The sequence below is a fragment of the Narcine bancroftii genome, chromosome 7 (assembly GCF_036971445.1).
Source record: "Narcine bancroftii isolate sNarBan1 chromosome 7, sNarBan1.hap1, whole genome shotgun sequence".
NCBI classification, from domain to species: Eukaryota; Metazoa; Chordata; class Chondrichthyes; order Torpediniformes; family Narcinidae; genus Narcine; species Narcine bancroftii.
In genome coordinates, this window is record NC_091475.1 from 178498353 (window position 1) to 178513797 (window position 15445).

The following is a 15445-nucleotide window of genomic DNA, read 5'->3' on the forward strand; positions in this document are numbered from 1 at the left end:
GTGGAATGGAACACCAAAAAAGACGGTGAAAATATTTGCCTTCAATGAGTAGTGATTCCGGAAATACGGGAGCGTATAGGATCTGTGGGTGCACCCTCAGAATCAAAATGGGTGGTGCAATTGACGTACTGGTTAGCGAAATACCTTTAGAGTGCCAGTGATTGGGTCTGAATCCCATGCTATCTGTAAGGAGTTTGTATGTTCTTCCCATGTGTGAGTGGGTTTTCCCCAGGGACTCTAGTTTCCTACGACCATTCAAAATGGTGTAGGTTAATTGGGTGTAAATTGGGCAGCATCAATTTGTTGCCAAAATGGCCTGTTACCGTGTTGTATGTCTACATTAATTTTTTTTAAATATCCCTTTAGAATAGAGATGAGAATTTTTTTCAGCCTGAGGGTGCTGAATCTGTGGAATTTGTTGTCACAGACGGCTGTGGAGACCATCATTTGGTAAATCTTTTCAATATTGCTACTAACCCCAAACCCTTAGAATCCCAATCCTTCAAATAAGGGTATACATAGAAAAAGAAATTAATTGATTTCGAACCAATAAATTGATTCCACTTACTCCATACTTTCATTTGGTAAATTTAAAGGAGAGGTTAATAGGTTCTTGATTGTTAGGGATGTCAAATGAAAAGAAGTTTGAAAGGAAGAATACATCAGCCATAATTTGAAAGGCAGAACAGACTCGATGGGTGGAATGGCCTAATACTGAATCTACACCTCAATGAAGTAGTCTTAGATTTATATTGGTGGGTGGTGATGCGCAGTGGGTCAGGATGGTTGAAAACTGTAATTTTGTTGATGTTAAATAACTCAGTCAGTGATGAGTGGTCATTGATCTGAATCTTTAACTCTGCTTCTCTCTTCAAATGCCATGCAACTCAATATCTCTAAAACTAAGGGGTTGATTATTGAGTTCAGGAAGGGAAAACCAGAGGTGCATGAACCAGTGATCATTGGGCAAATCAGAAATGAAGAGGATGAGCAACTTTAAGTTCTTGGGAGTCACTATCTCGGAGGAACTTTCCTGGACCCAAAACACTAACGGCATCATGAAGGTCAGTATCTCTACTTCCTCAGGAGTTTGTGGAGATTTGGTATGACACCAGAAACGCTGGTAAATTTCTACAGAGGTGTGGTGGATAGTGTGCTGACCTCAGGCATCACAGTCTGGTATGGGGACACTAATACTCCTGAGTGTATAAAGCCCTCCAAAAGGTAGTGGGCACAGCCCAGGACAGAACCCCCCTCACCACTGAGAACATTTACGGGAAATGCTGCCGTCAGAGAGCAGCAGCAATCATCAAGGATCCACACTATCCAGCACTCTCTGTTCTCGCTGCTACCATCAGGAAAGAGGTATAGGTGCCACAAGACTCGCACCATCAGATCAGGAACAGCTGCTACCCCTCCACCATCAGACTCCTCAATGACAAACTCAATCTGGGACTCATTTAAGGACTCTTATTTTTGCACTTTATTGTTTTTTTTTCCTCTCTGTATCACACAGTCAGCTGTTTACATTTCTATGTTTCCGTGTACATTGCATACAGTTTTTATTTGCACTACCAATTAGTGGTAATTCTTCCTTGCCTGCAGGAAAAAGAATCTCAGGGTTGTATGTGATGTCATGTACAATAAATCTGACATCTGATTATTTCCAGCATCTGCAGTGTTTTGTGGGCAACATGGTTGGCGTAGAGGTTAGCGCAATACCTTTACTGCACCAGCAATTAGGACCAGAGATCGATTCCCACGGTCTCTATAAGGAGTTGGTATGTTCTCCCCGCACCTGCATGAGTTTTCCCTGGGGTCCCTGGTTTTCTCCCACCATTCAAAACATACTGGGGGTGCAGGTTAATTGGGTGTAAATTGGGCGGCATGGGCTTGTGGGCCAAAATGGCTTGTTACCGTGCTGTATGCCTAAATTAAATTAAATTAAATTCTTTCAAGGAGCTGGTCCCCTAAATGTGGCCATAGCACCACCTGGTGCCCAACACCCATCATCACAAGCTCGATTGTTCATTGAATGAGATGCATGAAACATGACTATCACATGGTTAATTGGAAAGGTATTCCACGTTGCCAGTTGATAGCACTGTGGACATAGAATGAATCAAAGTGGCTGGAGACCGGCTTGTATGATAAGAACATAGGAAATAGGAGCAGGAGGAGTTCATCTTGTCCGTGGTGCCTGTTCTGCCTTTTAATAAGACCATGACTGATCTGTCTGTGGACTCCATACCTGCCTTTACTCCGTAAGCTTTAAATCCGCTATGTGCAAAAATCTAGCTCTGTCTTAAATGCAATTAATAAAGTATCCCCTACAGCTTCTTTTGGCAGAGAATTCCACAGATTCAGTACTCTCTGGGCGAAGTATTTCCTCAACTCCATCCTCAATCTACTCATCCAAATATTGAGACGATGTCACCTAATTCTAGTCTCACCTACCAGTGGAAACAGCTTTTCTGTCTTATCTTAATCTGCATTTCATAATCTTATGTGTTTTCATAGGTTCCCTTGTTATTATTACTAATTCAAGTGAGAATAGTCCCATGAGACTTGATCTCTCCTCATAGGCAAACTCCCTCATCTCCAGAGCCAATCAGCTGAACCTCCGCTGCTTTGCTTTCAAAACTGGTGTAACTCTTCTCAAGTAAGAAGCCCAGAACTCCAGGTATGCCCTCACCAGTACCCTGTATGGCTGCAACAGAATCTCCCTGGTCTTAAATTCAACAGCTGTGAGATCTCAGGAGGAAACCTCTTGGCACTTGAATATGATTGTGAATGCTTTAATCCTGGCTCTACACTCACATGCCCAGCCCCACTATCACTTTGCTGAGGATTGGGTATCGATCAGATGATCATTAGCACTCATGTGGAGGACTCCTCCATCATTTGGGTGGGGATACTCTTCGACCATCCCCCTCCGCTTTGGTTGCTAAATTAATAATATCACTGAATGTGATCACACTGCAGAGCTTCCATCTGATCTGCTGGTTGTGAGATTACTTGGCTCTATGTATTTCATATTCTTTTGATTGCATGTAGGCTTCAGTGGGCTGGCACCTCATCACGTTTAGGAATGCTGCTCCCACTATGTCCTTATAAGTTCCTCTTTAAACTAGGGCTAATCTTCTTGCTCGATGGTAGCTTTAGCGTGAGGGATAAGCTGAGCCATCACCTTACAGATGGAGTTGATGTACATTTCCACTGCCACTGATTGTCCACTGAGCATGAACGCCCATTGTTGAATGGCAAGATCTGTTTTGAATCTATCCTATTTAGCACCATTTCAGTGTTATACCACACAATGGAGGATACCAGTCACTTCTTCCTGTGTGGACTGCTGCATTCACCATAGGTAGTTTGATGAGGACTGGTTAAATAAGTCTATCCCTCTTGTTCATTCACTTACTACCTGCCACAGACCCTGGTCTGACAGCTACATCCATATTTGGTCTGGCCTATATGTTACTCCTGACTCATAACTATTGGACTAACTCTTAGATATTCTCTGAAATAGCAGTTTGGGATAGACAGAAATTCTTGGCTTATCCTACAGTGGCCAGATCCTGAACAAGTAAAATACATTGATAACCAATAAAAAAAATTATAGCATTTAAGAAAGTGCAAAAGATAATGTATAATATAGAAATATTTATGAGATCAAAAAATAATCAAACCAAGCAAAGAATATATTCAACTTTCACAACTTTAGATATTTAAATGTATTTATTTGATTTTGGGATACACTAAATCATTGAATTTTTCATTACAAGTCCAATGTCCAGGGAATTTATTTCCAAGTTTTTGCTTTGAAGATTTCTGAGACTCCTCCCAAAACTCTCTAATTGACCAAATTTTCATGAGTTCAAAAGTGTAAGACAAAACTATTATAGTTTGATATGGAGAATATTGGGTTGGAAAGGGGTTGTTTGGATAAAGGTTTGGCCATTCAGGACTGAGAGAGGAAGATTTATTTTTCACCAAGAGGACATGAATCTCTGGAATTTTCTACATGAGGTTTGTGGCACCATAGTTATTGAGCAAATTGAAATGGAGATTGATTAATAAGTTTGGACTCAGAGTATTTGGTTAATGCAGGAAAGGGGCAGTAATTTAGAACACCAGCCATGGTCTTATGGAATTGTGGAGCAAAACCTAGGCACTAAATTGCTTATTCCTGCTTCTATTTTTTGTAGTCTTGTCAGAACTTGGAGTTGTGGGATACTTGTTTGAAGATATCCAAAAGACGCAGATGGCAGATTTTTTTAACCTCTGCAATGCCAATCTTAAGCTCATGCTCTGGACTATTGTGAATCCTGATGCTGATTTGTCTGAATATGGTGTCCTTGTTATTCATTCTGGCACAGATCACGAAAGGGAAGTGAAACTTATTCTTGTATGAAGCATTTAATTCCCTGATCTGGGATCTCTGGTCCAGAGTGAGGTCGGTCAATCCAGCTTGATTCTGCTCAGCCTGGGATTCAGATGAGAGTGTTCCTTTGAGCAGGTCCCGACCAGCCAGATCAATGTGGCATCGCAAGATTCCCTCTTGCCCTTACAAATACAAAAGAAAGTAGTGCAACATTTTAAATCTTATGTTTATTCAGGTGCTAAATTTAAACTTTTTAATTGGTAGTCCTTTATCTTTTAATATGCATTAATATGAATGGAATTAACACAACCAACACTAACACCAAATAATTATTTTGCAGAAGTTTCTGATCTGCACCCAGATACAGTGAATCTTAAATATCAGTTAAGTCACCAAGAAAGTAAATGCCTCCTTCAGAGAGCCAAACGAATCATTCAAATTTTGCTCTCGAGTAACAGCCCAGAAAATGAAGAGTGAGGGTATTAGTGGCGGGAGGTGAATGAAAAAGTGAGTGTGAGATAAGAGGTGATGTGGGTGATAGGAGAAGTGAGAGTGAGATGGTAGGAAGGTAAGGGGGATGTGGGTGGGGAGAAAGTAAGCTCAACAAGTTCTGGCAGCAAAATGCTGAAGAGCTTTGACAGCCAGCTAAGCCAAGCCCAACAGTTCACCTGGTTATTTAAATAAAAAATATTTATGAGTGAAAAAATCATTCCAAAACTTTGTGGAAAAAAACTTCCAATGTTTAAAAATGAAATAAAGATTTGAAACCTTTCAAGAAAAGCTTAAATAACTAAAACTCATGTAAGAAAATCTTTGGTCACCGCATTTTTCAATTGAAATCGATGGAGGAGAGTTCTCAGTGCCAAATTTACCAGCTATATTCATTCTCTTGTGGCTATGCTGGGAAGTTGTCATATCATTGTGTACTCAAAATTAGCTCCTTCAATAAGCACTTTCAAGTTTTGGACTTCTGCATTTGCGTGTGCCATGTGGAAATCCTAAATGGCACTTAATGGGAACTGTGAGATGGTCTTTGTGAAAATGTTGACATTTCTCTGTGACATCCATGCAATATAAATGATTGTCATGTAATGGTACATTTTGCCACCTGCTGGCCGATAACTTTATTAAAGACTTCTCGAATGAAATCGGCAGAACCTATGGCAAACAGGATGAGGAAATAATTACAATTTTAAATATGTATGTCTTTCTAATTATCAGTCTGTGACCTAATTAACCTGTTGTGTGAGATAATATGAAGACCTAGTTTCTGCATTGTTATCGTTGAAACAAATATTGAACCAATTTTTGTATTCGCAATAACACATTCATCAGTAGGATGTCACAGATTGAATGTTCTGATCACAATTATATGGTTCCTTTTCAGTGTCTATAATTTTGTTGAATAAATTCTGCTGTTTATTTTTCACTGGGTAATGTTTGGACCAAAATTATTCCTGGAGGTTAACAATGATCCCAGGACTCATTTCCACGGGTGTTAATCACACCTTAGGTCATTCTAGGAATTGCTGCTCAGCTTCTCTCATGAGGCTGATTTGGACCCTCCGACCACTTCAGATCCTGCTCACTGGTTGACCTTAGTCTTGACTCTTGAATCTGGCTTCAAATGATCCACGGTTTAAATTCTGGTCTCAACTAAATCAGCATTGTTCCTGTCACCTTGGGCTTTTTGCAAAGGATTAGGAGGACTGAATTCAGCAGCGATCGTGTGAGACCATAATTGATACATTATTATGCTTTGGTGTTGATCTTCAGCTCTTGTATTACAAGTATGACCACAATAAAATGAGGTTGCCTCTGCTCTGTACCGACCAATCTCCCTCTGTAATGAACCCCTCACTCTGTACTGTGCATTTACTGCTGAGCTACAGGTTGATGAGTTACTCTCTTCACAAACCCAATGTTCTCACTGTACCTCAGTACATGTGACACTGATGAGAACTTTGATCATTTGGTCCAGCAGGTGGTGCCAGTGATAAGCTTCATTCCATTTGACAGCACTAAAACATAACATTCCACTTCCTTCTCCCTTCCATATTTCTGACTTCTATTTGAATCCATTACACTGCTTGCCTCAACTATTCCTCTAATCCAAGTTCAGCATTCTAATGCTGGACACACTCAGCAGTTTAGGAGGCAGCTCTGGAGAGAGGAACAGAGTACCTGTAAATGTTTAAGGTCAAAATCCTTCCCCAAACTGGCAAATTGAAAACACACTTTCACTTAGATTTCATCGAGGGTGAGAGTGAGATAAATAGGCTGAGCAGATTATTAATTTAGAAATACAGACACACACAGTATGGTATGAGGCCCTTTCGGCCCACGGAAGGGATAATTACGATGGGATGAGGCAGCAAAAAGTGAAAGTGAATTGGAAATCGACATTGAAGGGTGTAAGTACAGAAATAATGTAGAGGAAGTTTAAGGACCATTTTTGCTGGGTTCGGGTTGGGTTTGCCCCACTGGGACAGGGAAAAAATGGTAGGAAAAGGGAACTGTGGTTAACGAAGCAGGTGAGGCAGCTGGTCAAGAGGAAGAAGGAAGCATATATTAGATATAAGAAACAGGAAATATTAAGGACTCATGAGAAGTATATGGTAGCCAGGAAGGAGCTTAAGAAAGGGCTTAGGAGAGCTTGAAGGAGGCATGAGAAGGCCTTGACCCGTTGGATTAAGGAGAACCCCAAGGCGTTCTATGCATATATGAAGAACAGAAGGATGACGAGAATGAAGGTGGGGCCGCTAAAGGACAAAGGAGGCAACATGTGCCTGGAGGCGGAGGAGGTTGGGGAGGTCCAAAGTGAATACTTTGCTTCAGTATTCACAAGAGAAAATGACCTTGATAAGGGTGAGGTCCGAAAAGAACAGGCTTGTGTGCTGGACGAAGATTAAGGAAGAAGTGTTGGATTTTCTTAAAAAATATTAAGATTGATGTTCCCATGGCCAGACATGGATTACCCCAGGTTGCTGTGGGAAGTGAAGGAAGAGATAGGTGGAGCAGTGGCTCTTTGAGTTCTCCTTGACCACAGGGGCGGTGCTCGAGGAATGGAAAATGGCAAACGTGGTCCCCTTGTTTTAAAAATATAATAGGGAAAATCCTGGGAATTATAGACTGACGACTCTTACATCAGTGGTGTGAAAACTATTGGAGAGGATTCTGAAGGATAGGATCTATGAGCATTTGGAGAAGTACAGTCTACTCAAGGATAGTCAGTATAACTTTGTGAAGGGAAGGTCATGCCTCACGAGCCTAATTGAATTTTTTGAGGAGGTAAACAAAATAAATTGATAAGGGCAGGGTGGTAAATGTGATCTATATGGATTTTAGTAAGGCATTTGACAAGGTCCCCAATGAGAGATTCAACAGGTGGAACTGCTTTCTCTAGTTAAAAAAAAGACTGATAAATATCTTCAATAATGAAAGAATTTTTAATTCTAGCCAAAAGGTATTTCCACCTGGAAGCAAAATAAGAACTACAACCCAGAAAATGGTTACTTATATCCAATAAGTAATTCAGATGTGAACTTTGTTTCTCTCATTACATATTGTTTAGCCTTCTAAAATTGCTCAGTTTTTAGAACTTAGAGCATAGAACACTATAGCACAGTACAGGCCCTTCAGCCCTCAATGTTGTGCCAACCATATATTCCTTCAAAGAAAGTACTAAACCCTCCCTACACCGTATCCCTCTATTTTCCTTCTACTCATGTCCTTAAGAGTCTCTTAAATGCCCCTAATGTTTCAGCCTCCACCACCATCCCTAGCAGGGCATTCCAGGTACCCACAATTCTCTGTGTAAACAAATTTACCCCTGATGACTCCCCTAAACTCCCCTCCCTTCACTTTGTACATATGTCCTCTGGTGTTTGCCATTCCTACCCTGGGAAACAGGTGCTGGCTGCCCACCCTATCTTTGCCTCTCATAATCTTGTAGACCTCTATTGTCTCCTCATCCTTCTATGCTCCAAAGAGAAAAGTCTAACTTGCCTCATAAGACTTATTTTCCAATCCAGGTAACATCCTGGTAAATCTCCTCTACACCCTCTCCACAGCTTCCACATCCTTCCTATAATGAGGTGACCAGAACTGAACACAATACTCTAAGTGTGGCCTCACCAGTGATTTGTAGAGTTGCAACATGACCTCTCTACTCTTGAAATCAATCCTCCTATTAATGAGGCCCAGCACCCCATAAGCCTTCTTAACTATCCTATCAACCTGTGCAGCAACCTTGAGGGATGTATGAATTTGGACCCCAAGGTCCCTCTGTTCATCCACATTCTTAAGTAACCAATCATTAACCCTATACTCAGCCTTCTGGTTTGACCTTCCAAAATGTATCACCTTGCACTTATCCGGGTTGAAATCCATCTGCCCCTTTTCTGCCCAACTCTGCATCCTGCCTATATCCTCTTGTAACCTTCAACAACCTTCGGCACCATCCACAACTCCTCCAACATTTGTATCATCTGCAAACTTACTGATCCATCCTTCTGATTCTTCATCCGCATCATTTATAAAAATCACCAAGAGCAGGGGACCCAGAACTGATCCTTGCCATACTCCACTAGTCATTGACCTCCAGTTAGAATACTTTCTTTCCACTACTACTCTCTGCCTTCTATCTGCAAGCCAATTTTTTTTATCCACACAGCCTGTGTGGCGGGTTCAGTTCTGGTCACCTCATTATAGGAAGGATGTGGAAGCTGTGGAGAGGGTGTAGAGGAGATTTACCAGGATGTTACCTGGATTGGAAAATAAGTCTTATGAGGCAAGTTAGACTTTTCTCTTTGGAGCATAGAAGGATGAGGAGACAATAGAGGTCTACAAGATTATGAGAGGCAAAGATAGGGTGGGCAGCCAGCACCTGTATCCCAGGGTAGGAATGGCAAACACCAGAGGACATATGTACAAAGTGAAGGGAGGGGAGTTTAGGGGAGTCATCAGGGGTAAATTTGTTTACACAGAGAATTGTGGGTACCTGGAATGCCCTGCTAGGGATGGTGGTGGAGGCTGAAACATTAGGGGCATTTAAGAGACTCTTAAGGACATGAGTAGAAGGAAAATAGAGGGATACGGTGTAGGGAGGGTTTAGTACTTTCTTTGAAGGAATATATGGTTGGCACAACATTGAGGGCTGAAGGGCCTGTACTGTGCTATAGTGTTCTATGCTCTAAGTTCTAAAAACCGAGCAATTTTAGAAGGCTAAACAATATGTAATGAGAGAAACAAAGTTCACATCTGAATTACTTATTGGATATAAGTAACCATCTTCTGGGCTGTAGTTCTTATTTTGCTTCCAGGTGGAAATACCTTTTGGCTAGAATTAAAAATTCTTTCATTATTGAAGATATTTATCAGTCTTTTTTTTTAACTAGAGAAAGCAGTTCCACCTGTTCAATCCTATCTAAATGTTGTAATTTCTCAGTTCTGTTATTATTCTTGTCCATGATTTTATCACCTCTTGCAGTGACTCACTTTCATTTCCACTAATACATTCAATAGTCCATTGAGACTATGCTAGATTTGTTTTACGTGTCATGATAAAGTAGATTGAGAATGGTCAGAAATTTTGGACACAACCAGACTGAAGAAATACCCATCATAATGCCCTCTCAATTGACAAAGTTAAAGGCATCTATGAATGTGTTTTTGATATTGTTCCCTGCTGTTTCCAGAATTTGTCTCATGGTGAAGTTCATACCAATTGTACTTCGTGATGGTGGAATCTACTGTCTATTGCAACTACATGGAAACTCTTCAGCTGGGTGGGGGAGGAGTGGAAAGGATTAAGAAAGATTTTTACAATGACTTTCTTGATGTCTGGAACCAGGATGAATTTTCTGTTGATAGTGGAATCAGATGGTGGTGATAATTATGATGGCATTTCTAAGACTTTCCCTATCCAAATGAGGAATATGAATTTGCACTGGGGGTACTTATACCTCATGTTTTATTATTTTTGCAGGGATTAGAACAATTCCAAAGTCTTTGTGTTTTTCAGTTTACAAATGACCTTTTCAAGAGCAGGCAAGATATTCAATATAAAGTTGGCTTTGTGGAATAAAGCCTTTAAATACTGAGAAGGATCTATGCTGGTTGACTGGTGATATAATACTGGATAAGAGTCTGTGATAAACCACTGTATGTATATTTACCTATTAACTGGCTGAACCTGTGACTCCACCCACAGACTCCTGAATAAAGGTGACAGTTCCACAACCCCCTTCCTAGCTCAGGACAGTTGACCAGCATTGACTTGCCTCCATTCTATTGTGAATAAAAGCCAATCAATTTTGCTTAACTTCCAGCCTTTTGGAATTATTGATGGTGCATCAATTTTATTCACAATAAATTTTAACAATGGAGCAGATCCTGAAGCCAGAGAAGTGGGAAATCGACCCTCAATCGCCTGAGGCCTTCCTACAGGCATCACCAGCCATCGTTTAGTCAGAGAACTACAGGTACTGTGCTCCTGGCTTGGGTCCCTGGTGTACTCCTTGATCAGGGACTCCATGACGTACTCGGAGGCGATGGACATCTTCAAAGGCCAGTACTTGAAAAGAGTAAATGAGGTCTACACAAGATACTTAATGGTGACCTGAAAACAGTGACCCGGGGAATTGAGTGCCGAGGTTCTCCTGACCCTGTGAACTCTCAGAAAGGCCTCCGAATGCAAGGCTGTGACAGCCATAGATAACACGGAGGACCTGATTAGAGAAATCTATGTCACAGGTCCAACTACTAAGAGGCTATTGGAGCAAGGTGAGTTCAACTTGTGGAGGGTGATCGAATTGGCAGGTACACTGGAGGTGGCTCTCCAGAATATGGAGGCCTACGTTACCCACATCACAGTTGCCTTGTGGTTGCCCCGACGCCATCAACTTGGGATGCGTGCCACTGTCACATCCCACCAGCGACCCGATCATGGCAGCTGTACTCAATGAGCACCTGAAGTGCTACTTCTGTGAAAGATATGGTTTGCTCCAAATGCAGGAAGAAGGGGCACCATGCAAAGGTGTGTAGATCCAAACCACTCCTACTCAGCAGCACAACGTGCAAACCATGGGGACTGCCATCTTGGATGCTGCCATTCCCTGATTGAACACATGTACGCTCCACTGCATTGACAAACTGCGACCCATCACTGGCCTCCATCACGATGGAGCAGGGTAGTCCTCATCAACTCACCAGGTCAATGATGGACATTCAGGTAAACGGCCACATGACGAGTTGCCTGTTTCAATAGTGGGAGCATGGAGAGCTTCATCCACCCCAACATGGTACACCTCTTCTCTCTCGTGGTAAGGGCAATAAGCCAAAAGGTCTCCTTGGCCTCAAAGTCATATGTAGCCGATGTCCACGACTACTGGATTGTGACCCTGACTGTGCAGGATATGGACAATAAGGACTTCAAACCCTGGTGATGTTGCAGCTATGACTTTCAATGTCACCATCAAACCTTGATGATGGAATACGAGGGGCCCCATTCCCTTATCTGTAATGAGCAATTTTTAAACCACCCACTGCGCTCTACCGGCAACTACCCTTCACTGTCACCCTCCCCCCCACCGCTCCCAGCCAACAATCTAACCAGCCAGCGCACATGTCCTGTGACTCTCCACCCTCAAAATCACCCCTCCACCACTGTTTACCATCTTCACCCCTGACAGTAAACCTGTCACCACCAAAAGTAGATGGTACAGTGCTGGGGGAAGAGCCTTTATTAGGGTGGAGGTGCAGTGGCTACTCAACGAGGGGATCATTGAATCCAGCACCAACTGTTGAAGAGCACAACTGGTGGTGTTGAGGAATGGGGAGAAAAGCAGAATGGCTATTGACTACAGTCAGACCATTAATAGATATGCACAGTTGGATGCATATCCCCTCCCCCGTATATCCGACATGGTGAACCAAATCGACACGAGCAGGACCACCAGCTACAACCCCCGAGGGAATAGGCAGGAGGAAAGGGAGAACATCACAGGTCTGGAATGCCATCCTCCCAACCCTGTGGTCTGGAGGCCTTCCTGTCTCCCGCTGGCAAGAGGTCACTCCTATGTACTGTCACCAATGCCACACCATATGAATAAATGTTTTCATTTCCTCAGAAGTCTGCTACAGGGATCACTGCTGCCATGACTAATGTCCCCAGGGCCAATCCCACTCTGGAAACATGACGACTCATGTCTAACCCACTAGTTGAAAGGGTCCATCTCCTCCAAGCCAACCCCCAATGCACCTATGTGGCATATACCCTGATGGGCACAAAGACATAGTCTCTATTAGGGATCTGATACCCTCAGGGGCTCCAGAAATCATTACTGATAATCCCGCACCCCTTTCACCTCCTGCCATCCATGATGCACCAGGGCCATGGCAGGTTACCCAGCCCCAACAGATGCATGCCAGACTCAATGCCGTGCACCCACCAAGCCAATACTGAAAACTGCATACTGTCACACCAGACTGTCCAGGACTCCATCGCTGTGCCGCAATCACAGCCAGTACTACGATGGTAGAAGTGGAAAATCAGACTTCCCGAGAGACTTAACTTGTGATTGTATCTAATGCACTTCACCCTGCCAGACTTTTTAAAAACAAGAGGTGAATGTGGTAAACTACTGTCTGTATATTTACCCATTGGGTGGCTGCACCTGTGGCTCCACCCACAGACTCCTGAAAAAAGGTGACTGTTCCACAGCCCTTCTCTTGCTCAGGACAGTCGACAAGCATGGACGTATCTCCATTCTATTGTGAATAAAAGCCTGTCAGTTTTCCATAACTTTCAGTCTTTTGGAGTTATTGATGGTGCATCAGAGTCTAATGTAAATATGTCTTCTGGACATTGATCAAAATCTAGTCAGCTAGTGGATCCTCTCTCCATCCAAAGCCTAATGAACAAAGTAATACGTATATATCTATGTCGTACTATTAATCTCTGTCAACTTTGCATGGAAAATAAGCAGATTTTGAGTCTGAGTGAATCAATGTCTCATTATAAAATATTACAGAAGACTTAAAATTTGAAGTCTCATTTGTGTAAAGCCCAGTTAGTCAATGGAAAAAGTAGTTACTGCAATTGAAACATCCAAAATTATGCCCCTCAAACCTAAACTATATGAGCTTCATATTATCACCCACTCATCATCAGATAATCTGGCAATGGTGATTACTTTATATCGAAAAACCTGGGGCAAAACCCTCGCCTCAGTATTGTCATGTTTCTACAAGTCTTCCTTCGTAATTATAGCTGGTGATTTTAAATAAATCCAGTTTTCTAATTCTTCCTGGGTTAGGTTAACTTTGAATTCCATGTTAGTTTTAAGGAAGGCTTCTGTCACCTTCAGTTTGAAATATTCACTATGTGCAATTCTTTATTTATGTAATTGAGGTTTTTGGCCCTAACAAATGATTACTGCGTTCTGAGGCTCTGCTAACTGTGTAAATAATGCTATTTTTCTTTCATTTTTACTATGTTTCAATTTTCCTTCCCAGGTGATAAAACAAAACCTTGTCATTGTGGTATTCATAGGTGCAGATTCTATTAACGTGGTCTTACTTGAGATAGACAACAGACTCGCCAAGGCAAATAGCGCCTTTGGAAGACTACACAAAAGAGTCTGGAAAAACAACCAACTGAAAAACCTCACAAAGATAAGTGTATACAGAGCCGTTGTCATACCCACACTCCTGTTCGGCTCCGAATCATGGGTCCTCTACCGGCACCACCTACGGCTCCTAGAACGCTTCCACCAGCGTTGTCTCCGCTCCATCCTCAACATCCATTGGAGCGCTTTCATCCCTAACGTCGAAGTACTCGAGATGGCAGAGGTCGACAGCATCGAGTCCACGCTGCTGAAGATCCAGCTGCGCTGGATGGGTCACATCTCCAGAATGGAGGACCATCGCCTTCCCAAGATCGTGTTATATGGCGAGCTCTCCACTGGCCACCGTGACAGAGGTGCACCAAAGAAAAGGTACAAGGACTGCCTAAAGAAATCTCTTGGTGCCTGCCACATTGACCACCGCCAGTGGGCTGATAACGCCTCAAACCATGCATCTTGGCGCCTCACAGTTTGGCGGGCAGTAACCTCCTTTGAAGAAGACCGCAGAGCCCACCTCACTGACAAAAGGCAAAGGAGGAAAAACCCAACACCCAACCCCAACCAATCAATTTTCCCCTGCAACCGCTGCAACCGTGTCTGCCTGTCCCGCATCGGACTTGTCAGCCACAAACGAGCCTGCAGCTGACGTGGACTTTTTACCCCCTCCATAAATCTTTGTCCGCGAAGCCAAGCCAAAGAAAAAGACTTGTAGTAGTGAACTAATTAGATCTGAGCATTTTTGTTTTCTTACCAGATGGAGGCAGTAAATCTATGAAGTCTTCAAACATCTTTTCCAATGCTCCCAGACTTGTAAAGGGGTGATTAGTCCAAACTGCAGCTGCAATCAGTGGGCATTTCTCAATCACATTCCCAAACTTATTTATAAACTCTTCATAATCCATTGAATTAAAGACTTGTATTGCCATGATTTTCACCTGGCTGCTTCACAGAACAAAATGCACAGAAAGAAATGAATTCTGTTTACTCTCAGTGACTATGAACGGAAGGCTAATGCTCCCTTAGAAAGTAAAACACCTCCCCAGCTTGGCGCTTGCCATGGTTGCAGGGCTTGTCATTACTTGACTTGAACTTCAACAGTTTAGTGGAATTGCTGGCAGGTTGGAATTGTGAATAGGTTATGGGATTAAAATCTCTTGTGGAGGTGACTTCTGGAGGAGACGTACAAGAGATTGCAGAAGCTGGAATTAAGAACAAAAGAAAACACACTGCTGGAGAAACTCAGTGGGTCGAACAGCATCACTGGGGGAAAAATGAATCGTCAGTGTTTCAGCCAGAACCCTCATCAAGATTTCCTATAGAAAACTGTGTTTTCCTTTGATTTTTTTGGGAATTGGAAGGCCTTCAGTGTGAAGTTCGGAGTTTCTGATGCAGCTTAAAAGGTTGAATAATACTGAGAAATTGTCGTGTC

At 42.4% G+C, this 15445-nt stretch overlaps 1 protein-coding gene across 1 annotated transcript; it reads right to left on the reverse strand.

The window, feature by feature from the left end:
• Positions 1–3722: 3722 nt before the first annotated feature.
• On the reverse strand, positions 3723–14994 carry urad (ureidoimidazoline (2-oxo-4-hydroxy-4-carboxy-5-) decarboxylase). The gene is made up of 2 exons (XM_069892523.1): positions 14768–14994; positions 3723–4569 (listed from the first exon to the last, which is right to left on the reverse strand). Exons 1-2 carry the CDS (start codon positions 14940–14942, stop codon positions 4217–4219), a joined length of 528 nt encoding a protein of 175 aa, XP_069748624.1. The 5' UTR covers positions 14943–14994; the 3' UTR covers positions 3723–4216.
• Between the last annotated feature and the right edge of the window lie 451 nt (positions 14995–15445).